Genomic DNA, 26,775 nt, shown 5'->3' on the forward strand with positions numbered 1-26,775 from the left:
GTTATTTTTCATATCTTTAGTTTTGAGACAGAAGAGGGAGGAGGTCAGGCAGGCAGATCCTATCAACACAATGGTGCCTGCTGTGGCAAGGGAAATCAGTCAGCTAGGCTTGACCAGGACATAGAAGAGGAAAGTGATTTTCCAGCTTTTAAAATTTTTCTGGACAGGATTTATATCCAAGCCAGATACTCCTGGTTGGCAGACTTAGAGTGAGCCTGGCTGAGAGATACAACTGGCCAGCAGAGACAGTGACACAGGAGGGGTACTAAGGATGGTGGCCCCGAAGCCTGGAATGGATTTCCATTTATCAGCCATGAGGAAGTCGGGTAGATGCTGACTTCCCACCACAGATGTCTAACTTTTCTTGAAATTGTTCCACTAAGACAGTTCTGCAACTTCCCTGAACAATCCATTCCTGTCCTTTCATGTTCCTCAGGTCAGAAAATTATTGTCCCTCACAAATCTTTCATGGTTATAATTCAATCTTGCTTCTTCATGTCTTGTTCCAGATGGAACTGCTGATCAGCTTTCCTTTGACAGCCTTTCACATGTTAAAGAACTAATAATGTGTTTGGTCCTTCAGAATTCTCTTTGTTCAACCTCACTGAGCCAAGTTCTTTGCCTTTCTTCACAGTAATGTTTTCTAGACCTCTGATTACACTTTCATCTCTCCTCTGGGCAGTCTGCAGCTTGCTGGAGTCTTAAGATAGGGTAGTGGAGTAGTGTCCCAGAGTGGAGTTGTGCCGAGATCTTGTTGGTGCAAATGAGGGTGGAATAAGCACTTTCCATTACTTATATATAAGTTGTTTACAGATAAAGCTTGTCTTTTTCACAAGAGCATCTTGACTCACTCCCAGTTTGTGATCCAGTATAACTTCCATGTCCCTTGGCAGAGCTGTTGGCTGGCCAGTCACTCCTCATATTGCAGTGTGCATTTGGTTTCTCATTCCCAGCAATTGCATATCATGCTTGTCTTTGCAGATCTCATTATGGTGATTTGGGATCATTTCTCAATTTTAGGAAAATTGTTTTGAATTCTTACCCTTTTAATCCTGCTGTTGTGGATTAACCCTGTCAGACAGCTTAGCCACTCACTCACTCACTCACTCACTCACTCACTCACTCACTCACTCATTCACTCACTCACTTCCTTACCACAGTGGTAAGGGGGAAAGAATCAGTAAAAGTGAGAAAACTCATGGAATGAGATAAAGACACTTCAGATGTAAAGCAAAAACTACCTCACAAGCAAAGCACAACAGGGAATTCGCTCACCATTTCCCACTGACAGGCAGGTCTTCATCTCTGTTACAGTGATGGGGACTTGGGATGACAAACACCATCACCCTGAATGTGCCCCACTTCCTACCTCTTTCCCAGGCTTCCAGTTGCTGAGCGTGATGCCACAGGGTCTGGGGTATCCCTTTGGTCACCTAGGGTCAGCTGTCCTGGCTGTGTCCCTGGCTGCACCCCCAGCCCCCTTGCTGGTGGGGTGGGTGAGAGGCAGAAAAGGCCTTAACAATGTGCAAGGGTGCTTGCTAACTAAAACAGGGCATTATTACTGTTGTGTGGTCACAAATCCAACATACAGCACCATACAAGCTACTATGAAGAAAATTAACTCTGTCCCAGGTAAAACCAGGACACTGCTTGGGGACTCAATCAGCTCAGGGCTCACTGCTGGGTTTAGAATACACTCAGATAGCAAGTAATTAATGGAAAGATTGACTAGCACTAGGACTGAGACAAGCCCTAATGGTACCTACTTGAAATGTCCTCATGGTTTGACAGAAAATCATTAACTGGAAAACATTGCAAAACAACTGGTAGCATCTGGTTATCTGTGGCTGGAATTCTGAAACAGCATGAATACTGCTGAGTTAAAAAGAGGGAGACTGGAGGGAGGTCCTCAAACAAACACATTGCTGTTCTGGCAGGAGGAAGAGTGCAAGATATTCATCATATTGCCTACTGCTCTGGGAAGATTGTCAGATACAGCAAAGTAATCATAGTACAGGACCTTGAATAGAAGTCATGATTGTTTAACTGATGGGCTACTAATTCTGTTATCTTTATAGGCAGGGACATTCCAATCAACCAGGATCAAACTGAGGATGGGACAATTATAAGTTAATGTTTACCCTCTCTGTTTTGCTAAAATGAAAATCAGAAAGCCTGCCAGTCTGTCGATAAACCCCTGCAGTTTTGCACCATTATCTGGCTTGTGTAAAGGGTGTTTCATCTTCATCTGTGGTAGGCAGGCTCAGAGATGGAATGACAAAGCTGTCATTTCTGCTCCAGTGCAGTAGTGATTTTATCTTTATATAGTTTCCATCATTTTCAGATATGAGATATATTTGCCCAACATCTTCACAGAAATATTTTTAACTTAACATGTTAAAATTGACCATTTCTTTCCATTTGTTGGCAGGATTTACCATTTATTTCAGGTCACACTGGCCTCTTCTGCATCAGTCAACTAGCTGGCAGAGTGAAGAGGAATATGCTGTATATGTGCTGTCATTGGTAATTATTTCTGCAGTAGTTGCAAATGAAAACACCAACCAGATGTCACTGCCTTATTGCATAGCACAATCCAGACATGCAACAAATTCGTGTTCAGAGAGCACTTGAGGTTACAGATGTGAGTCTGTGTGCAGCCTGTGTGAGATGCTTCTCACTGATATTACCCTGCTGTCAGCTCTGGTATAAAGCATACCCTCACACATCTTGGGCTACCCAGATCAGTTTAAGCCTGACATTTAAGCTAACATGTTTTGTCTCACCGTTGGGATAGAATGAGGCAATGGAGAACATTGGCTTGGGTAGCACACATGACAAGTGGTAATTAGTTAAATCAGTGTAACTCAGTTGCATTTCATTCATGGTTGCATCTGCAGGTCATGTGGCAGGGAAAAAGAAGAGGGCTAAACAGACAAAGGAAGGGAAGGTAAATGGAGGGACAGGATAACAAAGTAAAACCAGGATTAGTACAAAAGTGAAAAAAAAGCTGCAGTGCTGTTGACTCCCTTCCCTGCTTATGCCCTAGTTATTCCCTTTGGTTAGTTCTGTTTCTCATTGCTGATTCTTCTTGCTCTGCACTTTAATTTAACAGAGAGAAATTTTATATTACTAGAGACCTGTCTTTAGTATAGAATATTTTAAGCAAAGGGGGGGAGGGTATATTTTTTAAGCAGAAAAAAGATGAAACTAGGAAAAAATATGAAATATTAGTTTTTGATGAAGAGAGGATGCTCTTATAACATGTGCTGCCAAGACTTGAGAAAGCAAGCTTTTTTGTCATGGCAAAGTTCTCTAGTCATTAAAACCCAAGTGTTGTGGCATTTGGAAAGTGACAGTTTCTTGGTGACTTTACCAAAGAACTTGTCATTTACAATTCATTCCTCTGGTCATTCCTCTGACACTGACAGCCACTTTCTTTTCAATACTTTAAAATTATTCTGGGTTTCTTTCTTCATTTTTTTAAAGACTGTACTTGATCAATTGATCTTCATGCAAGAAAACTACTTCAGCCATCTTAGTGTGTCCTGGGAGTAATTGACAGGGCTGCTTGGAAATACAGTAAGAGTGAAAATGCCTGTCTGTAACACAGCTGACAGGGGAGGTTACAGAAACCTCAGCTGCTTTGCCTGCAAAGCTTATGCACTTCAGTAATTGATCACAAATCAGTGTGCAGTTCTGAGAGACATCCCAGCAGGGCCTGTGATGCCCATGGAAAAATAGCACCTGTGATCCCTGTGTGCTCAGGGGCTGGGCTTCTCTTACACCCAGAACAGAAGATACCAGCTTGAGTTAGTAGTATTGCTTTGTTTCAGATATGCTGTCATGATGGTAGGAGGGAGAAGGGACAAGGCCTGATGTTTTTAATGCATGAAATAAATCAGAAATGTTTGGGGAATGCTCAGATTTGATGCTGTGATAACTGCCAAAACTAGAGGCCAGCCTTCAGAAAGAGAAAAATTTTCATGCTTGTGGCTTTGATGGTGTCAGGGACCTGCTTCTGAAATTTCAGACCATCTGAGGACCATCAGGGCCCCTCTCATTCCTGTCCCTCGCTCAGTCCAGGCTGCCCAAGCAGCAGTGCAAAGCCTAGGTAATTTTCAGAAATATAGGCAAGAGGAGCTTCTGCTTTGATCCCCTCTAGGCCACAGTCCATGCAAGTGTGATGTATTCTGTCAGTCTCAGCTGACTCCTGTGTCTCCAGCTAAATGCATCTTTTAGGAACTGTTTAATCCTTGGAAGTAATTATTTCATCAAAATGAGTATACACACAAATTCTGACAATTTTTCACTGTCTATTGACAAACCTTTTTCTTCCAATGGGGAATTGATTTTGAGAGGAGAATATAGCTCCTGTGATACCTGATTTTTCCACAAGCAGTCTTCCCTCTGAGTGCAAGCCAGCCCAGTACCGTGTGGTTTGTTGGAAGTGCTGAAATTACAGCCTGAGGTGGCACAGCTGCTGGAACAAGATCAACCAAGCAGGAATAGATACATCAGGGATAAAGCACAAGATGGCCTCCACTAATCCAAACCATTTACCCTCATGTTTCTGCTTTCCATAAAAGTACAAGTGTCACTTGCCTGTCATTTAACAAGATTACAAAGGAAGGCCAAGCAATTTTAACTGTTTGCTTCTGAAACAAAATCTGTCCCTCATGAATGGGTAGAGCCAGAGCCAGCTATGTGTAAGACTAAAGTGTGTCGAAGCACATTGTGACTTCTGTCATTGATTCTCTCTCCTTCAGGTGTTCTGTGAGTGAGGGTGCTCTGGCTTACTGCAAAATCTGAGTGTTGCTCCCAATGCTTCCCAGGATCAATAAATCATTTTCACTTCCTTATGTGAGACAAGGAGCAGCAAGCTAACCAGTCAGTCTAAACCATCTTATTTAGAAACATTAATTTTAAGTAGTTCATCTAGCAGTTAATTTAATTGTGCATCTTTTTCTCATTTCAGAATCCTGTGCTGTAGTCAAGCTGTGATGGATTATCCTCTAATTTGAATAAATCAGCCTAAAGTTTCACAACAATGCTCATGGTCTGTCCAGCTGTTTTGCTCCAGTTCTCTAGAAAGTACAGTTAGTCTACCACAGTTGATTTGTATTAAAACAAAGGTGTAACATTTTTAGGCTTCAGGTTAGGTTAGGTCCTCAAGACACAGTGCATCCTAGTGCAGGGGACCCCCATGGTAGCTGCAAGGGAGCCCTTGGCATGTGCAAAGGCGGTGCAGTGTCAGGTTAGGAAGCAAGCTGGTATCCAAGAAGGAATAGGGCCTTGTCAGCCCTGTCACCAGGACTTTTGTGCCTCCTTGGTGCAGTGTGAGTGTAGCAGCCCTGGATATGAGGTTTGCACAGCAGAGATGGAGCTGAGGAATCCAAATTGCAGTTGCAGGGCTGTGAAAGTGCTCTGGGGCTGTGGTTCCCAACGCTCTGTGTCTCTTCCTTGCCTGACACTGCATCCTGATGGCTGCCTTTTGCCCTCTCTCAGACCCTTGCTGCTGAGGAAGTCCCTGAACAGCTGATTTCCCAAAGCTGAGAGGGCACAGGGGAGGGCTCATTCCTGGTTTTGTCCTGTTTCCTAAGCTTTTGCCAAAATACCTAATTTTTTTAGCATAGCAATAATTCTGAGAACATTACTGTTTTTGTGGTCTCTTTATAGCAAGGTGGAGTTACCCTGTGTGTGCTTTAAGTACTATTTCATTTACCTGTTGGGATTTACTGAAGCAGAGTTTGGATTCATACCACTTTTTAATAGTCCTTGCTAGGTCTCTTCTCCATTAATTTGCCTAATCCCTTTGAACCTCTTCATAGTTTTGGCTTCCACCATACTGTGTGCATGAAGACTCCATTTAATTATGTGTTATGTGGAAAAGTGCTTCCTATTTTTTTTTCATTTCAACCATTTGCCTGATAATCTCATTTAGGTTCCCCCTAACTCCTGTACTGTGGGAAAAAATCAATCCATTTCCCAAGTACCATCTCCACAGGAAGGGGTTTTGTAGGTCAGTATTTCCTGTCAGTTTTCTGCTTTCCAAGAAAGTATACACTTAAAGCCTCTCTGTGTGGGCAGTGTGGTGGGCAGGAGACTGGAGCAGAGAGGGGAGATCTCCATGCTTTGAGCTGAATTTCCCTTACTTGTTGTAGGATAATTGAAGTCCAGTAGATTGCTGAGCAGAGAAAGAAGCTAAGTGTTAAATGTACAAGGATATCAGGCCTACTCCTTTATTTTGTGCACCCAAGAGGTTGCTCACGCTTCAAAGGAAGAGGTGGACTAAAATTAGGACTAAAACACATCCATCTGACCTTAGTTCTAGAGAGTGTGGCTGCTTGGAAGTGGAAATGTCACACAGTCTTCTTGAGAGCCATGGTTTCATCACTTCTCTGCTGGTGTTCTTGCATTTCAGTTTATTGGTGCACAATTTTGGGTTACCTCATCATAGCAGTACTTTCAACTCCCTGTGCTGTGTTCCAGCTGTTCCCACGACAAAGTAGCACTAAAACTGCTACAGTATCAGTGGAGCAGGTGATCTCATTCACTCTTAACCCTGTCAGTCTCTTTTACCTTCTACCTCTTCTGAATTCAGCAGGAATTCAGCTTCCTCCAGGAAGCTTAACGATAGCTGAGGCTCTCTGCTTCCTCTTCAGTTGGTTTTGGTTTTTTTTTTTTTTTTTCCTTTGAGCTAGCCTTTGACTTTGTTCCAATGTTTGAAAGATCTAATATTCCATCTAAATTGAATATTGAAATATATTTTTAGATTCCTTCTTTATCTGTTTTTGTAGTCTCTAGAGCCTTGCATCCACCTCAGTTCAACAAAAGCACATGATGAAGTACCTATGTGCTTTGCTGTATTGGGACCTGAAATCTAATTTCTTATTCTCAGTTTTATTTTCAAAACATTTAAAATTCCTAGACAGGTCTAGCAAGACATTTTAATTATTTCCCCCTGTTTTTAATAGTATCTATCTTCAAATTAATAATAAATAAATAAAATATTTTGTGCACATCTGTATGCATGTTACTGTCACTGGAATTTAAAAGCTAAAGATACTATGATCATAAAATCCTTTTTGTTTCTTGGCATGTAACATGTATAGTGAGATTATAATAGACTTGTGGCCAGGAGCAGTTGTCTCCATTAAAAACTAAATCTTTGGCAAGTATTTCCATATAATACATGATACCAGACTAGTCTTTCCCTAAAATCAGAGGAAATTGTGTAGTAAGTAACTGCTGTTGTCTTGTTCAAAGCCTCATGAGAAATAGTGGCAAATTGCACATGATAAATACATATCCAAAGATATTTCAGGCCTGAAGCTTCCCTTTGAGATGATATTGGTTTGGGGGTTTTGTCAGGGCTTTTTGAATGATTCTCAAAATCCCAAGTCAAATAATTTTACAGATTTAAAAAACCCAGATAGTTTTTCCTCAGAGACATAATCCAAAATATGACCTGCTGTTAAATGTAAACATCAATCACCAGAAGCCACGTTGGAATCAAAATAAAAATGCACTCTTCTCCAGCCACTAATTTACATTTACTCAAACAGGCACTGACCAAGTTAAACAAGCAATAAAAGTGGTGTTTTGGGGGTACTGACTGATAGATAAGTTCCTGATTTGTGAGGGCTTTTGAGCCCTCATAGGGCTCAGGACAGCATTTAAGCAGTTTTGTTTCTTTTTTCTTCATTTTAAATGAAACCTATTCTTCTCCCTCTGGCTGTCTTATCTATTGATGTAACTGGTGTTGCATGAGAAATTACCTCATTTCAGTGACCTGAGACAGCTTTTCTAAAAGCTGCAGTTAAGGTTTCCTCATTTGTTTAATGAATCTGGATAGGCAGAAAATGAGGTATCAGGAGCTGCAGAGGAAGAAAACTAAACCAGGATGTTCTGTGTATTGGGTGGCTTAAAAAAATATATCTGTATTAATATAGCCAGTGCATGTAATTGGTATTTAGATTATGGCATGATTATTGCTTTGCAGACAGGGGACTCTGTTATCACTCAGTCATCAATGAAGTAGCTGCATTCTGTGCTCATCTCATCTCTGAAGCTGAAAGAAGAGCTAGTTATTATCTTCAAGTGAGTTATTAATGAGGGGAAAAATCATCCCCAATTACTGTGAAGCAAAATATTTCAACATTTACATATCTCAAACTTTAATTTTGATCTAATCCTTTGTGAGTTCTTAAGCTCAGACTGTATTCACTTTCCCAAACATTCTCACACTGGCATATTGAGAGGAACTTGCACCTGTCCAGGTGCTGGCTTCCCTAAGGTTATGCTTCAGGGTCACAGAAGTGCTGCCCATCCCATCCTTGTGCTGCTAGAGACTGATATCCTCTGAGATTCCTTCATGCTACCCCATAGGAACAGAGCCTCCACTGTCACCTGTGCCAGAGAAAAAATCCTGAGTTGTCTATACTGTCTGTGTTCCCAGTCAGGATTTTTTTTTTAACTAGAAACAGCCTGGAATTTATTTGTAAGGGCTAATTTTGTTCTTTTGCTTTCCTTTGAATCCTTTTGAAATTATTGGTTTGGAAGTTTTGACTCTGAATGTCCTAGAATAAAATCTGGGCAACACAAAGGTGATGATTTAAATTCATATAAACATGTGGGCAGTAACCAGGAGAAGGGAGAAGTGCTGTCCACACTGTGAATCCATCTATCAACACAAATGTGAAGGTCTGACCTTGGCAGATTCAGGGGGTAGGGATGTCAAACACAGTTTGCAGTCAGTTGGAAATGTAGCTACTAGACAAAGAAAACTCAGTAATTACACAGCTGTTTCAGTAGATTACAGATTTCCTAGAAAACAATAAAACAACCATCTGTGGATGGAAAAGAAACTAAGCTATTTTTTTAAATTCAAAAACATTTCTGAAAGTCATCAGCTATCTCCCCTGTAGACTTCTTATCTCTATTCAAAAGTGACACAGTCTTTAACCAATTGGTGTAGATTTCTCTACAGCATTTATGCCCATTAATGCTTCATTGATTTACAGTGAAACTGCTGAAGGACTGTCTTGAATAGACATATAAATATTAATTTCTAGTGAAGGATGGCTGCTATTACACTAAATATTAAATGAATTCATAATACTTGGACATTTGCAATAAATCACTGCTGGGACTGCATACTAACATCCCATTCCCTTTTTTTTTAATATTAAAGCCATGGAAAAGAGCTGGTTGCTCCCAAAGAAACGTAGAGCTTTGTAACACTAGAATCATGAACAAATTCCCACAGGACAAGAAAGAGTTTCAACTTAGGCCCTTTTTACAGACAGAGAGAGGCATGTCGTGGTTTAGGCTGAACTGCTGATCACACAAGGTTCAAACCCAATCTCTTTCCCATGGGTGACATCACAGTAAATTCTCAGTCCCTGACAGTGCTTCTTTTGCTTGAAATGCTGTGAGCAGCATCAGCAGAGGATGTGGCCATGTGACACCAGAAGGCTGAGAGCCAGACTCAAAGGGAGAAGGAGCTGGACATACTGTCTAATCTCCACCCACACAAAGGGGTTGGTATCAGGGCACCTCTGAGTACCTTGCCCAAGGACACTGCTGGAAGGATGGTGCTGCTCAGGTTTTGACTAGACTTAGTAATTGAATTAGGTCATCTTGGTTTCAAAAGTTCAGTAAAACGCTCAGCAGGGGCTAAAAATCAATTTTTTATTTTTCCTTTTATTAAAGTAGAACAAAGGATAGATCAGCAAGTTCATTATAGCTTTCTGTTTTCTAAGGGATAGTAGCTTAAGAGTAGAAATTTTTGCCAGGGCTAACCCTGTGGAGTGGAAGCCATTCTTGAAAACAGAACTGAATGACTGTCAGACTCATCTGCTTTTCAATGTGTAGATGGGTGTGAGTATATGCACCTCCTTCATTCCAAATATTTCTGCTTCTTTGCCTTAAATGGTCTAAGTTGCACAAGATTTTTCTAATGAAAATTTGCCAAGGTATTTAAATTAGAAGCAAAAATGAGAAAAGCTGCTACCACATAGGAATATTAATTGTTTGTTATACAGGGCTTTAATTCACATAGTTACTTTGCATTTGCAAGACTGACAATTAAAGAGGCTCAAAGTGCTCACTGCTGCACAATAGCCGTTTCTCCAGAGCCCCACAATGGCTATTGTCTTCTGCCACTGACCTTTGGGCACCTTCAAATGCATATTGACACAGGATGCTGGGATCATTAGAGATATTGTTTCAGTGTGCCACAGGGACAGAAGAGTTTTGCAATTTCATGAAGAGCTTTAAAATTTTATATAATGGTGACAGCAACAATATTTCTTAATTAGACAGTGAGAGAAAAACTGCAGCATTTTTCTGGTGGTTCAGGTGAATTCCTGAATGCACTTTCCATTCAGTCCCTTCCCATCAGAAAAAGAAGATATTTATCAGGGGCATTTGGTCTGCTTTTCTATTGTTTCCAGGGGAATTGATTTAATTTTTTTGACCTGGTGGTGCCATATGGCCAGCCTCCCTTAGCTTCCATGGATTCTGCCTGGGTGAACATCTTGACAGGACGATCCTTTCATCCTGTAAGTGCGAAACACTCATTTAAAACATGACCAGTGGTATGCAGGAGACCAGGATCCGGATGCACAGATCACCCTAGGACAGCAGTTCAGACTCTGCTCTTCAAAAATCAGTGGACTTTGGCTCTGTGACAACAACTGTCTTCATTTTATGTCTTCTGTGTCTTGGCATCTAAGGTATTTCTGTTTTCTTACCAGTCCATGACAGTTAAGGAGTGCTGACAAGAACTTTGGAAGCAGAGATACCAGACATTCCAAGTACATTTACTGTAGTAAATCCTAGCATCTTTTAAAATCTTATATTTAGTTTATTGTAGCCTTTCTATTCTTTAAAGCTGCTTTGAGAAATTACTTCAGCAGTCAGAACATAAAAGAGCATAATTTTAAACCTTGCATGGGACATTTTGTCTACAGAGAATAAATAAATTACTGGCTTGTATTTCCAGCAAGTGTTCTACTTGAATATATAGAGAGAGTTTCTGTTACATAAGTCTTGCTGTTTCTGGGTTTGATTTTATCCCCTGGGATCCTATTATTGAACAAATTATCAAGTACAGCTGAACTTCACAGCCCTGAGACTCTGAAGATTGTTTGGGTAATGGCTTACACTTCTGACAAAAGAGGAAGAAATCTAATAGACCTTTGCAAAGTTTCTTGTATCATTTTTAAAAAATGGAAAAATTTACTGCACAGCATTGCTGGTTTGCAACTGTAACCTAACATTGTGGAGCATGTGCCAGAGGATGGCCAATTTCTACATATGAACCTCTAGCCGAAAAACTTTCAAGATGAAGGACATAGTGTTTGCTATTTGTGTGTGCTTGAGGTAAATGTGCTGCAGGATTTCTTACACTGTTGTGAAATCAGAAAGGTCAGATGCATTTCCTGAGGAACACAGGCTAAATTTTTTTCTTCGCATTAATTGAAAGGGTTCTATTATCATCTTTTCATTTCTCTGTGTCAGAAATCCTTGTAGAACTTTGAAACCTCCCATGCACTGCCACTGCAATTGCCAATTGTGAATTTTGTGGTCTATCTTCAAACATCAAGGTGATACCTTTACCTTAGCACATGAGGGGCAGTGACCCCCTTCTGGGAGGGAGACATGAATAGTTATTGCTGTGTGATGCAGGATGTGAAGGGTAGCATGTTCTGGAAAGAGTTGTTAAACTAGATTGTCATGCCTCCATTCTCCCTACTGTAAATCTGCATCAGGTAGTAAAAGAGGCAGTAATGATAAATTCTTCTCTTGCACTGGGCTGGGATCTGAAATCTCTCCTCAGCCCATGGTGCTTCCCAGCAGAGGTTTTGAGCCATGGGTCCTGATTTCCTACTTGTGGGATGTATCTGTATTGAGGGACAGGAGTCTCCTTGAAGAGAGAGGGCAGCACTCTGCTTTGCTGTCTTCTCTGCATGGGAAGTTTGTGTCTTTGCTGTACTAGTGTAGCTGCACTCTTTGTTTGAAAAGGCACATGATCACTGCCTGGATAGATTTGAGAATGGGGCTAATCTTTGCAGTATGTTTGGTCTTTACTGAATTAGTTGAAGCCCTTTTCAATGGGGTGGGATTTTCATAGGATCTTTATTATAGAAAGTTCAAGTTCTACCTGGATCTGCCTCTATGGCAGTTTTGAGAGATTTCCTGCCTTACACATTGAGGTTTTCTAAAATGAAAACAAAGGGACTGGGTGTGTTTGCTCACTGCCCATGTTTTGTTTGGTTCCTTTGCAGAAGGAGAAGAAGAGTGGGCTGTTGAAACTTCTAGCAGGAGCATCCACAAAAAAGAAGTCCCGCTCCCCACCATCCGTGTCCCCCACCCACGACCCCCAGACAGCCATTGAAGGAGTTCTGCAAGGGGCAGTGGGGCCTGAGCTGTCCTCCCTCTCCAGTCACGGCAGAGCTGGCTCATGCCCCATCGAGAGTGAGATGCAAGGAGCCATGGGGCTGGAGCCTCTGCACAGAAAAACAGGCTCCTTGGATTTGAATTTTTCCATCCCTTCACCTGCCAGGCCTCCCCTCTCTTCCATGGCAGCTATTCGGCCAGAGCCCAAGCCTTTGCCCCGGGAAAGGTAAGTTGTGTTTCTCCTGAGGTTGCCTGCATCCACAGGGAGCAGTTGGAGGAGGAATGAAAGTTTAATTTGTTCAAGAGTTGTTGCAGTTTTGGTGTTCTGTGGATTGACTGTACATGGCTCAGCTGTCTTTTAGGAAGACAAGGCTTACATGCATGTGCCCATTGAAAATCACTTGGTACACCATGCGGGTTTAAAGTGTTGAAGAGCACCTGTTCATGACACTCCACAGCTCTGGTCTAAATGTGGAGGACAGCAGTGCTTTCTCAGCCCAAGTGGTGTAAATACTGTTGGCAAATGCCACATTTAAAGTGGGATTCCGGTATTTTAACTTAAGGAATAAGTTAAAGGAATTGGCATATTATATTCCATCTGGACATGTCCTGTTCTGCAATACCAAAGACTGTTTCAAATTCTTCTTGTTTAGAATACATACAGATACAGCCATCTTTAGTGACCTGTTACCAAAAATGTAGCTTGTTTCTAGAGAGGGATGAACCAGTGATTCTGGAGTTCATTTCAGCAGCCTGGTCTCCACCTTGGTATACCTCAGATTAACTGACTTCACAAACCTGAAAAAAGAAGAATAGGAATACCAAAATACAAAAGCTGGTGAAGAGAGAGATAACTGACCAGAAAAGAGCTGGGGGTTGCAGAAAAGAGATAGATTTCCATGTGCAGAGTCACACTGGCTTCAGGTAAATGTTTTCTACAAGACTGCAGCTTGAGGACTGGGAAGGGAATAAATAATACACAGATACAGTGCTGTTGAAAAGCTTTCCAGTCAGAAGGTGATTGAGAAAAACATATTTTTACAAAAGCATTGAGGAATTTTCAAAAAGCTGTTGAGGGAACACTCTTGAATTGGTATTTAAAACAATTTTGAAATAACATTAAAATCACAGAAGTTGGAAAGAAATTAGTTTTGTCTGAGTGTATGAAAGAGGCTGAAGGGAATGGATTGGGCAAGGCACCTGACCCTGAATCCAGTTGGGATCATGAAGCAGATGATGTGTAATAAGGGACATTACAGGACTGTCCATATACAGTGTTTTACTCAATGCAGGTTGGAATTCAGTTGAGAAGGTGACAGTGAAACCATAACATACTTAAACTTTTTTAAGGCATCTGGCTTGTTACCATAGAACCCCTTGCTGAGTAAACTGTACATAACCAACCCAGCAGATACTAAGTGGATTGGAAATTGATTCACTGGCATCAAATCTAACTCTACATAAGAAATCCCTAGAAAATGGTTATTAATGTATGTAGTGCAGCCCAACAGGAGTGGGGTCCTGAACCTGGACTGTCAACATAAAACCTTTGCAGGATGAGGATTGAAGTGGGACGTGTGTGATGGGTAGGGCAGAGCTGTTGGTACAGAGCTAATTCAGTTCCTGGTCAGGTGAAAACAGAGTAACAGTGTATTTCAGAAGAGGCAAATCTGATGCAAAGTGAAGTGGACTCTGAGAAGCATCATAAGAAAAATGGAAGATTTAGAGCTATATACTTGCAATGAGGGTCACAGGGAGCTCTGGCACACCTGGTAAGGAGCGTAGGGATGGCATGGTAACAGTCTGTAAGAAACTGCAGTCAGGACAGGCATGGGAATATTTTTACACTAGATTTGGCATTTTTTCTATAAGAGATGCTTTTGTTCAGATGCAGCTGTTAGACTTGAAGCAGAAATAAATACAGGCAAGTCCTTCAGCATTGTAATGAAGGCAGTGAGAACAGACTATCGCAGTAGTCTCTTGCCCTTAAAATCCATGAAAAAGTAATTGAGTAAAAGGAGTGAAAAACCAATCCCTATTTAGGCACACTTAATTTGGTCTACATCAGTTCAGATTAATGCTATAAGAAAAGTTAAATCAATATAAACCAGATTTAGCACCAGTGTAACTGAATCAGTGGGCTGCTGCACCTTTAGTTAAATGTAACCATGAAGAGAAGCTGGGGAGTACAGCCCCTGACATCTCCAGAGATGTGCTGCTCTCAAAGCTTTACTATAGAGAACTCCAGACACATTATGTAATATGCCAGGGCTAGTCCCATACCCTGCAAATTTCTCAGTCCACCTCAGGTGGTCCAGGTAGGAAATATTTAACTGATGACCATTTTTAACTGTCAGAATAAAACCAGAGAGACAAAGGTTACCTGGATCCTCTTAGTTGTGCTGGAATCAGGAGCAAATAGATTTAGAGTGCTAAAACAGAGTAAATACTTCCAGCTGCAATATATGGTGATAAGGAACTTCCTCTCATTTTACGTATTTTGATTCCTGAGTCTTAAATCTGAAAATAAGCTATAATTGAAGTAACCATAATTATACACAGCAGGCAAGATTCTTTAATTGATTTATGAATTAACTTCCATATCATTGGTGTATCTGCATTCCTTAACTGATCATATGGGTTTTTTCATGTCCATAATGGGAAATATTAATTACCTTCATACACTAGGAAGGATAATGCTTAGTCCTGGAATAATCTGAGCAGATACATTAAACACTTGTCTGCTAGAAATTCATCCCACATCCATCTGTGCTCATTAAATCATCAAATTTCTCAGAAGTACCAAATTATATTTTTTTTTAAACAAATTATGGTTTTCAAACCTCTTGTTCTTTTCACATCTGGCAATGGAGCGACTTGCATTCAACGTCACTCAGCTCCGTATTTTGCTTGTTTGCATTTTGGTGCATTTCATACGCACAGTAGGAGCAATTCTCTGAGAAAGAAAAGGGAGGAGAGGGAAAAAAAGGTTAGATAAACAGATTCAGATGCTGGAAGAAATTTTAAAAAGCTGCAAAGCATTTCAGTACACTTAGCTGTACTTGGCTTTCTGTCTCCCAACGCCCATCTGCGCACACAGAAACAGAGCACTGAAAGGTTGGAAGAAGTAGCACATTCCTTAATATTTACGGCATTCAAAGAGGGGCTCATGCAGGCAGCAAAGCACTGCTGCTTTTCCTATACAGGCTGGCTTGCAGCTCCAGCCCTCGCCACATCCAGGTTACCAATCAAACCCAGTGCACCAAGGGGTGCATTAAAGGGCTCTGACTGCCTGCAGCTCACTCACTATTTAAGGGATGAATTGCCTGTTCTGCTGCCTGGCAGTGCAGACCTGTCTGGGAGTTGCAGACAGGTAGACAGAAAGGTGAAGCAAACATCACCCTCTTGCAGGTGCTGTTAATGTTTATACTCTTATTCTTTTTTGGTGGTTTGCTTTTTTTTTTTTTTTTTCTACATAGAGAGGAAAGCAATTATCTTCTTTTTCTTGATATTCTGAAGCCTGGCTATGGATGACTGGACTGGGAAGGAAATTGCTCCTAGCTCTCCTGTCATTTAGCCTTCATATTTGTCTAGTTTGCTAGGATAGTGAGAGCTCATCTCTGCCTTCTGGGTGTAGTTTCCACTTCCAGTTTATAAAACCACATTCCTTCAGATGCTCTCTGCCATAAAGCATCCAGCAATCCAGGCAGCAGAGCAGAGAAATTTCCCAGGTGGTGTCCTTGTCACTTCATGTGGCAGTGAATTGACTGCCAAGTGAATACCCCATCAGGCTGTGTGTGCCCCACACACTCTTTCCCACCTACAGCTCCATCCAGTTTCTGCTGGTACGAGAAACAGGACCAGTATAGGGACACACTGATGAAGCAGGCACTGTGCCAGAGCCTTGCCCCCATCCCACCATGCTGTTGGCTCACAGGAGGGGTGTGCTGTGTGCCTGGCAGCACCAAAACAAAATACTTCCCTTGCCACCCCCTTCAAGAAAATGTGACTGTACATGAAGCAAAACAGGAGAGTTGAGTGTGCATGTGTGTGTGTGTGAGTCATGTTCCCCTGGCTGCCTGGCACTGTTCCCAGAGGTGAACCTGAGTAATACATGTCACGCGTTGTTGACTCTTTTATAGTAGCTGGCACTAACTCTGCCATGTTACATTGTGATTAAAGCAGCTGTGGCCAGACTTACTGTCACGACTGGCATGTCCGCACTGCGTTTCTATGGTTTTCATGCAGCCTTCAACCAAGTTATAACCACAACAGTGCTGCAGAATAAGATGGGAGTAGTAAGTTTAACCTTTAAAATAGATCCTTCCATGTTTCCATGTATCTTTCTACAAATCACTGCCACATTAGAAATTGAACTCCCAATTCAAGGAAGCATTCAAGCATGTGCTTAACGCCCATTGACTTCAATTTTGCTGTGCTCATATGTCTTCTTTGCCAAAAAGGAAAGCAAAAGAAGAGTTCTTTTCATTCCTGAAAAGTGATACTAGAGAAATGACCCAAGGAGTAATTTCTGACTGAACGAGTGACATGTATTCACATGGTTAAGTGCTTCTCTGAGTAGGGATACTTGCCTTAGGACTGGGAACTAACCATCAACCATCTCAGAAATTGAATCATAAGATATTTCCAGCAGAAAGGTAAAAAACCCAACTGAGATTTGTTCTTCTAGGGGTACTGATTCAGTCACCATACTATGGAGAAGCAGATTTTGGCTTGTAGTGTGCAGAGTTTCCTTGCAGGTCCCTGCAATTTGCCAGTGAAAGGATGAAAAAACAGAGCTCCACTGGTAGACAAGAGCAATGGTTAACTGAGTTAGATGGTCCATTGGCACTGATTATCCATTGCCTCCACATTAGGGATGTGTATCCCTAATGCATAAGAGACCTGGACTGGACTCATGAAACCTGTTCTTAGTGCATGATACTTTGAGAAACAGGAACTTGCATTAAGCATCAAAATTCAAGCAGTCTAGATGGGATCAGATTGGAGGTTAGCCCTGCAGACCTAATTTGCCTCATTGCACATTCTCCTAAGTTGCTCTAGTTCCATCAGTGTCCCGGATACACATATTTACTCAGTGAGTATTTGGAGGTTTTTCAGAGTGTCCATGGCTGAGTTCAGCCATTAATTACTGATCAGTTCTGATCAATACTGTTCAGTGCCTGCCTGCACAGTGACAGAGGGCCTGTGTGAGTCATTCAGAGCAGACAGGACTCCCACGCAGGCAATGTGCATGAGATGAGTCTCTGTGGAAAGTGTGGCACGAGGCTTTGCAGCTGAAGGAGTCAGAGAAGCCACTTTCCCCACATCTGCACTACTCAGTGCATTTCAGCATGGTCACTTGCTAATGATATTCCAACCTCTGCAAAAGGTGGAGTGCCTCCCATGTCAGAGCCTTGACTCACTTCCAGAGCAGCATCTTGTGCACTAAATGAAGCATCCTATGGGAAAAATAGTATGAAATCATAAAATGAAAGATTATGTTGCAAGACAGCAGAAGTAAAGTCATGAACAATTTTATTTGCCTTTTTCTTCATCTCAGATGCATGGGTGTGAAACACTTGTGTTCTTGTAAGGTTGTAGATTTCTTTTATGTATCTACACACAATATTTTTAATCATTTTGCTTCTTTAAAAGAAACAAAACCAGAACTTCCATCAGGTGACATCTGTTTGAGGTTAGGAGTCTTATTTGCACCTTCCAGATTTCAGTAGGAGTAGCAAAGGGAGGACTGGGTGGGAGAGGTGTTTCTTTTGGCTGTGAAAAGAAGTGCTATGAAGACAGGGGACAGGGGGATTGCAAGGTCTTTGCCGACAGCAGAGGATGGACCTATTCCCAGCTCAGTGAGATAATTGCTGCCAGGGTGCCCATCCCACCACCAGCCCCAGTGCCAGCCTCTACTCATGCAGTCTCCTGCTTCTTGGGATGCCATGTCCCTGCCCCAGGCTCCCTCTCACCAAGGCTTTTTGCTCTCCCAGACTCAGCTCAGCAGAGTTTCCCCCCTCAGCAGCCATACCCACACCTTCTGTAAGTCAGGGCTTCCAGTTTTCATCACAGTCTCGTTTCTTCCTCTGCTCTCAGTTTTTCTGCCATCAGCCTCCCTCTTCCTCCACATTGTCCCTTACTTTGCCCCACTCTCCAGCTCCCTGGGGTTTCCCTGCCCAGGGAAAACCCATCCCCTGTTCTTGCTGATACTACTTGCAGCCTCTCCTCATGTATTATCTCTTGTGCACCAAGAATCCTTCCCAGGCCACTGCCCATCCTGGACAGGAGCCTCCAGGGATGAAGTGCCCAATCCAAGGATGCCCCAGCAGCCAGCAGTGGGGATGTCCAACATCAAGTCTGTCCCCTGAGAGAAAAATACAAGAGGGGCCCCGTACTACGAAAGAAAGAGAAATACAACCTTTGAGATCCCACAGAGTTAGGACAGCTTGGAGCATAAATCAGCAGAGATTTTACTTTTAGTGTTCATACAAGCCTAAACATGTGCCATTTTGGGGTGGTTTGAATGTTTTTTAACCTGGCTGTGAGTGGATGATTTTCTGAAGGAACACCATCCCTGACATACCAGTGGAACCACAGGAAGGTCTTAGCTCCCAAATACAGGACCTGAGAGCAGTTTGTGGTGGGTCCTGCTGGTGCTGCATAACACCCCTTGTGTTATTCTTGGAAATGATGAGGCCGTTGGGCTGTATGTTGGACCCTCAGCCTGATACAGCCAATTGCTGCTGAGAATTTGGGCCAAAATTATTAACATTTGACAGAATTTTAACTATGTAAGACAGATTTACACCATTTACAACAGAAAATATTGTTAATGTTGGTCAGAGGTGGTTGCCACACTTGTCATCATAATTGTTGCCCAGCTAATTAGCATTTTTGAAAGTTGGTAATTTAGAGGTGGAATGTGACACAGACAAAATTAAGACTGAGATCCATCTAAAATGCCAAGAGATAGTTTGGTATAGGAAAACCTACAATTTTTGTCTCTCGAAAAGGAGACAAAAGGGGAAATTAAAAGTGGAGATAGAAATAGAAATATCCCGGACTGCCTTTTTGGGAGTGAGGGAGGATGTCTGGGAGAGGAGACCTTTTCTGCCAAAAAAATACGGCTCCTAGCTGTCCTTGGGATTCCGTTCCAGAGGATAAGCGAGGCTGAGGTGCCACCTGGAGGTGTGGAGGGGCGGCACAGCTCCCCGTGCCAGCGCAGCGCCGGGATGCTGCCCTGCAGCCCCGCCGGGCTGCCTCTGCCAGGCTCCGCTTCAGACCTCTCTGGGAAAAGGCATCGCTTCTTTTTCCATCTCTCTCTTATCTGATTGCAAGGTCTTTCACAGCTAGTATTTTGTTATTCTATCAAAAACCTCTTCGGTACTATCTTGTGAGGTACTGTAGTTAATTCAATTTAAGCCATAGCATTTAGGGTTTCCTGAATGGGGAAAGTGCCTCATTTTGTAATGCAGTGACTGAGATTTATTTCTCTGAATTGCTAAGAAGATGCTGTGTAGAACCTCTTTTATGACACTGGGTGCATTCCTGTTGAGTGTGGTCACCTGCTTCCTCATGTGAACCATTGAGGGACTAGCGGCTCATCACTCTGAGGACGTAGTTTTGCTTTAAAAGGATTTCTCTGTGCTTTTGGTACAACACGAGGTGCTGGCAGTCCCAGCTGGGTCTTCAGCATGACCCTGCCCAAGACACCACCTTTTTCTCGGTTTCTGCTTCCTGACTTGCCAGAACTGTCTGTGAGTACCTCCACAAGACTCAACTAACGTTGAGGTCCAACCTTTTTTATTTCTCAAGGCCTCTTGAGTTCCTGATGCAGAGCTCCGATATGTGTGATTGTGCGTAAGAGTGAGATCTGAAACTTGGCATCATCTTAGCTGAAATTGTTCCACTCTGATAATTTAATTAATCAACACTGCAGCAGAGTGTTTGAAATAATGTGTGCATTCATTTGCATAATGAGTGTAATTGGCAAAGCTTCATATTATAAGTGTAGCAGTTCCACAGATGATAGCTTGATAGACCATTTTCCTGCACACGTTTCAACCCCTGTTATTTGCTTTTCCACAGAGGAAGGAAGTGACAACTAGATTTATTAACCTAGGTACAGAGAGGATCAGCAAATTTTTGATGGCACTTGAACACAAATATTTTCCACAACTGTGTTGCTGTCAAGATAAAAAAGCCTTAGTCAGTTATTAGAACAGAACCCCTGCTTCAAATGGAGTTTAATGCTTTTCCAAGTAATGGGTTGTTTGGTTGTGGAGATGTCCAGACATAGAGTCAAAGCTGATATTTCCAGTGTCATGCCAAAGTGGAGTGCCTAGTTTCAGAGCTGAAGTCACTAGGCACCTGAGACAAAATCTGCTAAGAAAATGGGTGACTGCCACTGGAGAGCCCCTTGCTTTAGTACTGTCCCAGTGGGGATGGCCTCAATGGTCCACAGCCTCCAGGGCATGTTAAAGTCCCCAGGGACAGGATATTGTCTTAACTAAGTACTCACCTTGTTACAAACAGGCATTGGCGGCCAGGCAGCAGTTGTAAATATATTAATTCTCAGGAGATGGACTTTAGGTAATAATCAATTGGCAACTTTTAACTATCTTACTATATTCATTACTTTGCAATTAGCAAGACAGTTATTTACTGTTAACCAAATGCCAGATAACTGCAGAAGTGCTGAAGGAAAAAAAAACAACCATGAAGTAGAAATATATTCCCTGCTCTGCACACAAGTGCATTGATATAAAGTGGCCCAGTCTGTGCTCTCAGAAGGATGCCTGCTGATAAGCTCTGAGTGCAGAATAGCTGTATCAGGCTCAGACACATCATTACTTCATTGAAATGAAGTGACACTTGACAACTAAGTTCCCAGAGAGCCCTGGGAATGGTTCAGGACTGGGGCTCCCCGTTGGTTTGGAGAGTGCTTTGAAAGTCACTTGATACCTCTCCATCTTAGCTTCCCTTCCAGGTTTGAGGGACTCAAAGTACAATCTCAAGACACATTATAAGAAGAAAAATGTGAACTGCTTTAGCTAACATCTGCTGGTGTCACATGCAGTGGGAGCATTGCAAACCCCATTTTTATCATCAGTGGAGAAGGGAAGAGAGCGTATCACATATCTGGACTTCTGTAAGGTCTTTGAGATGGTCCCTCACATCTCTCTTTAAATTGGAGAAGGATGGATTTCATGAGTAGACTGTTAAGTGGATCAGGAAATAGTTAGACAGCCACATCCAGAGGGTAGTGATTAGTGACTCAATGTCCCAATCCACATTGGTGACAAGTGGTGTCCCTCAGAGGTCCACACTGGAACCAGTGCTGCTCAATATCTTCATCAATAACATAGATGGTGGGATTGAGGGCACCTCAGGAGGTTTGCAGATGACACCAGACTGATTTATGCGGCTGACACATGGGGTCTGAGCAACCTGCTTGAGTTGAAAATGTCCCTGCCTCTGGCAGAGGGGTTGAATTAGATGACCTTTAAAGTCCCTTCCAGCCCATACTGTTCTGTTATTCTGTGATGCTATGATTTTTGGGGGGAGCAAATGCAGAGCTGAATAAGACACGTTACAGTGGAGATGCAGCACTAGGATAAAGCAGCCAAGTCCTGGCACAGGCTTAGCACACAGCTGGGAGCAGAGATACCATGAGTGGTCCATCCATTTGACAGCACATTTCTGCTTTCATGGGCTGGCTCCAGAGTCATCCTGGTCACCTGTCCAGCAAAGCTGGCCAGAAATTTACATCTTACTCAGTTTTAGTGGAAAATATAGTAGCTGCATTGCATACAACGAGTGTGTGAAAATGTAACTTACTGATATTTCTTAATTTTTTTTCCCAAGATCTCTGGTACTGGTGCCCAGCTGCTCCCATCAATTAACCAGGTGTTTGCACGTTTTTCTCTCTGCAGGTACCGCGTTGTGGTCCCGTACCCGCCGCAGAGCGAGGCGGAGATCGAACTGAAGGAAGGTGACATTGTGTTTGTGCACAAGAAGCGGGAGGACGGCTGGTACAAAGGGACCTTGCAGAGGAACGGCAGGACGGGCCTCTTCCCCGGGAGCTTTGTCGAGAGCTTCTGAGGACAAACCACCGCTCTCTCAACTGAGGAGCTTTCAGGGGAAACTGCATAGCACAAGAAGAAACAGCAAAGAGAAACTGGACTGATAACCACTGCCATTTTTATTTCCAAAGACTTCCCCCAGGCCCTTCAGTCTGCAGCTCTGGAGACACAGTGTCCCGCTGTGCTCCCGAGACCGTGTGCGGTGCATACAGTGGTATGTTGAAGTAGTGCCTTCCACCTGGAATCACAGACTGAAAGGACGCCCATCTGGACTGTAGTAACCTAAACTCTGGCTGTTAACCTTTTGTGTAAATTATAGAGAAGATATCTTTAAAAAAATTAAGAGGAAAGCTGTTATATTGCTGTAACTTATTTGTCAGAGCTGCAGTGTTCTTATTACTGGCCTATGCAAGATGGATCTGAGAGTTCAAGGAGCTGTGCTAGGAAGCTCTCAAACTGGGATTTTGTTTTTACCAAGGGAAGAAGAGGGGAGGGTGGAGAAAACCCCAGCTAAAGATCAGTGCATCATTGTGCAAGTAAGAATGAGGAGTCAAAAATGTTAATGTCATGCTTTCTATATACCTCAAAGATATGCTGCGCAGGTTTGTTGGTGCGTGTCGGCGTTCAGAGTGCCACACCACCCCGTGTCCTGGCACTGCTGCCAGGGAGGTCCCGGAGGAAGGAGGAAGCACGGCTCCACCATTAAACTGTGGTTATTTGAGCAGAATCCCTTTTGCCTGTCTTCTGCCCGTATTATATGCAGCATGGATTTTTGTCCTCGGTATCACTTTCCATTGCTTTTTTGTACGACGTACCTTTTTACTGTAAGAATTGCTCTACTTTATATATATTCCTACTAGATCAGACATTTCCTCTTTTTCATACATCTGGTGCTATTTTTTTTAATTGTTAAAGATTTGGTTAAACAGAGAGGCTGCAACAAGATTTGCATTCAACATATGAAATTAGAACCATACCTGAAGATTGAGATCAGACTGCTTGTTCTTGCATCATAGAGGAAAAGAGAAAAAGCTGCATGGTCACTGATAAATACACCTGGGGGGGGCTGCCTGTGAAACACACACATGCTCCATCTCTCCTACGTATTTAGAGTGGCTGAAGACCCATGCTGAAGCACAGCATTCTGTCTGGAGAGTGATAATGACTCCAGAATTGGAAGTAATTCCCAGAGGAGTCATTTTAATTGACTTTTTCATGGCAATAAGAAGAGCACTGCAGGTTCTAGCACACACAGGGGACTGTGGAGTTTTCCTCTGTCGTTGCATGATGGAGACAAGAGCTGGTCTGCGACAGCAGTCATTAGTGTTATGGAAATGTGATTTCTTACTGTAGAAATGTACAGTTCTGGAGACTGTTGGATTTCTTAATGTCGTCAAGCTACAACACAAACTGTATCAGGCAATATAAGCTTCCATCTACCAGGGACTTAAAGGTGCAATAAATGTGAGTTTAGCCAGTAATTTGTATGAAAAAGAATGAGAAAAAAAATCATAATGCAGTTGTTGAGAGTATTTAAAAAGACATCGGTTCTTGAGGGGTGATTTGCGTTGAAAGGCCTTTCATAGCTGTATCCATACCTTGCCTCTGACAGCAGCTGGCTGTTTGCCAAAGCCCACATGTGGTGGGTGTTTAGAAGTGTGTCAGAGGCACTGTAACCTGGAGATGATCTTATTAAAACAAAGAGGCTTGGTGGATGAACATCATCACTGCATTACCAGTATTTCATGTGCAAAGGTGTAAGTTTTGTTTTCATTCAAGGCGTGTGTACTAGTACATATCAAAACCCATGTAAGTGAGCATTCATGTTTAAGTTCAGCTCTGTGACTTTGTTCTCTGTAAAATAAGTTCTTGCTGTCATATGTTAACAAACCAATTCCAGAAACACAGTTCATGGCCAAGTATAGCACCTTCAAACCAGGAGGCATCACTTTCAGGGTGTTTCTTTTTATACTTGATGTTGCCGCATTTGTTGATATTCCAGATTGTAATGAGTCAGTCACTAAAAATTTAGTTACTGTTAAGAGGAAATTGCCTTTTTATAACCAATAAGAGACTGAAGAAACATCTTCTGGAAAGACTTGTTCGAGATTAGAGCCATATCTGTTCCACTTATTTGGTCCAGGTCAGAACTGGTGTCACTGCACCTCAAACAGTAAACTGCACAGTTAGGCAGTCAGCAATGCCAAAATGTGTTATTGATTCCAATGAAAATTCTGGGTTAGATCCGTCAGAGATGAGATTTTTTTCTGACAACTTACAGTGGTTAAAACACTCTTAAAATTCTGTTCCATGGTGTATTTACTACAGTCAGAAAAACAAAACAGGATGACAACTTGCATGCTGCCTATTCTGTTTAGCCAGATCTAAAATGATTCCAGATTTCTACCATTTTATGCTTAACTCTAAGAGGACAAAAGTTGGAGTGTGAGAGGATCAAGGAAAACATGCAGATCATTAAATCATTAAATCAGTGCTTTAAAATATATTTTGCAAGAAGGATGATGATTTTTTTGAATGGTCGACAACCCTTCCAGTCATATTTTTCTTCTAGGAAAAATATGGGGGGGAAGGGGGAGGAGATGTTCTATTTTGATAGCAGCTGTTTCTGGCCCCTCTTTATTGCTTATCACAGTTTGGGTTACTGAGTAATCTTCTTGGACAAATCACTTCCATGCCAGGAGCACAAGTATTAAGGTGAACTTAATACAGCCCAGTGATACAAAAACATGACCCAGTGCCATGTTCAGAAAGTCCTGGACTGAGAGAGGTTTGACTCATACTGTGGTCTAGTTTTTACCTGTCATGCCAGGAAAAGAGGGAGGAGAGGGCATCTCCATCTCTGCAACAGGGTGGGGAAAAGATTCCTTCTGGTGGCCTCAGTTTGTAAAATGCCAGGTTTGTTCTTCTAGAAATGGGTTCAAGTAATTGAACAGTTCCTTTGAACTTTGCACAGCTCAGAAAATGTTTTTGTTATACATGAATGTTAACGTGGTTTAGGAAATGTTGGCAGATATGAGTACAAATGAACTACAATGACTGTGTTTCTGATTCTTTAAATAAAATAAGTATTAAGGCAACTTGACTGAGGTTTCTCTCTCTATTGACAACAAGGTGAGCAAGCAGTGTAACTGGCTCAGAGGTTTGCAAAGAAAATAGGGAAGACTGGTCTGCAAACCCTGTAGTAATTCCCACATAAATAAAAACCTGTTAGGGATAAGAAATGCCTGAACAGGAATGGTTCTTCTTTTAACACAACTGGGATTTCTTTAAAATCTTGAGAAGTTAACAACGTACCTATGGAGAAGAGGTGTGTAGGTCCAGAGAAAGAGAGTGGGTACAGGCCAGGAAGAGGCAGCAAGGTGGCAAGGGTCAGGCTGTGGCAGAGAGGCTGGGAGGGGATGTGGAAGCAGAAAACTGGCAAGGAAAAGAGCAGCCTCTAATAGTGTTAATGGGCTTCAGGGGCACCCGGTGGCTTGAGCAGGTTTGTAGGCCGAGGAAAACCCCTTTCCTCATGCCCTGGGTAGGCTTGGGCATGGTACTATCGGGGTCCATGTGTCCTCTAGGGAGTGTCCAGCCAAGGAACTGCAAGAGAGGGAAGGAGCAGGTTGCACCCTGGGCAACTGAATGCCCCCTAACTCAGGTGAGAGGGGTAAGCCTGGTTTTGGACAAGGCCTGAGATTGCTATTCAGCAGCACAGTGCAGAACATCTGAAGGGAGAACATGAGTCAATAAGTGGGTCTGGATGTGTTTGCCTTGATTTGGCTGACAGACACCACTGGAAAAGTCACCCACACACAGGTGGTGATTCTTTGCAGTTAGGGAGCACATAGGGCAGGGATGAGTGAGGCACAGCTAACTCACCAGGTCATCTGCATGGGAGGTGACACGAGTCTCTTTTTGCCCCAGCTGGATCCTGAGTCAAAATTCTGAAATGTGGGAACCACTCAAATTTAAATGTGGGCAGGCAGCACTTCTCCCTGTGCTAAGCCTTGCTGGCTGGCTGACAAGCAGCATGGTGCAAAACGCTGCACAGAGGAGCCTGCCAGCTACTTCTGAGCTGGTCTGGCGTGCCAGCCCCCTCCACACTCTGCCAGTCCTGTTCCTCTGGCATCTCTCTGTGCCCTGCTGCCAGCACACACCACACACCTCACACAGCCGTCCTACTGCGTGTCACCGTGTGCTTCTGCTGCAGTGCCTGACAGAAATTTAGGCCATGTTTTGAAAGAAAAATAATCATTGTAAAATTGTTACACAG

At 42.6% G+C, this 26,775-nt stretch overlaps 1 protein-coding gene across 1 annotated transcript in view; it reads left to right on the forward strand.

Moving 5' to 3' along the window:
* Positions 1–22,518, forward strand: part of SH3RF3 (SH3 domain containing ring finger 3) — a 244,185-nt gene extending 221,667 nt beyond the window's left edge. Inside the window, exons 10-11 of the mRNA XM_058800212.1 lie at positions 12,297–12,634; positions 22,350–22,518. Coding sequence (XP_058656195.1) covers positions 12,297–12,634; positions 22,350–22,518 — 507 coding nt within the window. The remainder of the gene's footprint in view (positions 1–12,296; positions 12,635–22,349) is intronic.
* The last annotated feature ends 4,257 nt before the right edge of the window (positions 22,519–26,775 follow it).

The sequence above is a fragment of the Ammospiza caudacuta genome, chromosome 2 (assembly GCF_027887145.1).
Source record: "Ammospiza caudacuta isolate bAmmCau1 chromosome 2, bAmmCau1.pri, whole genome shotgun sequence".
In the NCBI taxonomy this organism is placed as follows: domain Eukaryota; kingdom Metazoa; phylum Chordata; class Aves; order Passeriformes; family Passerellidae; genus Ammospiza; species Ammospiza caudacuta.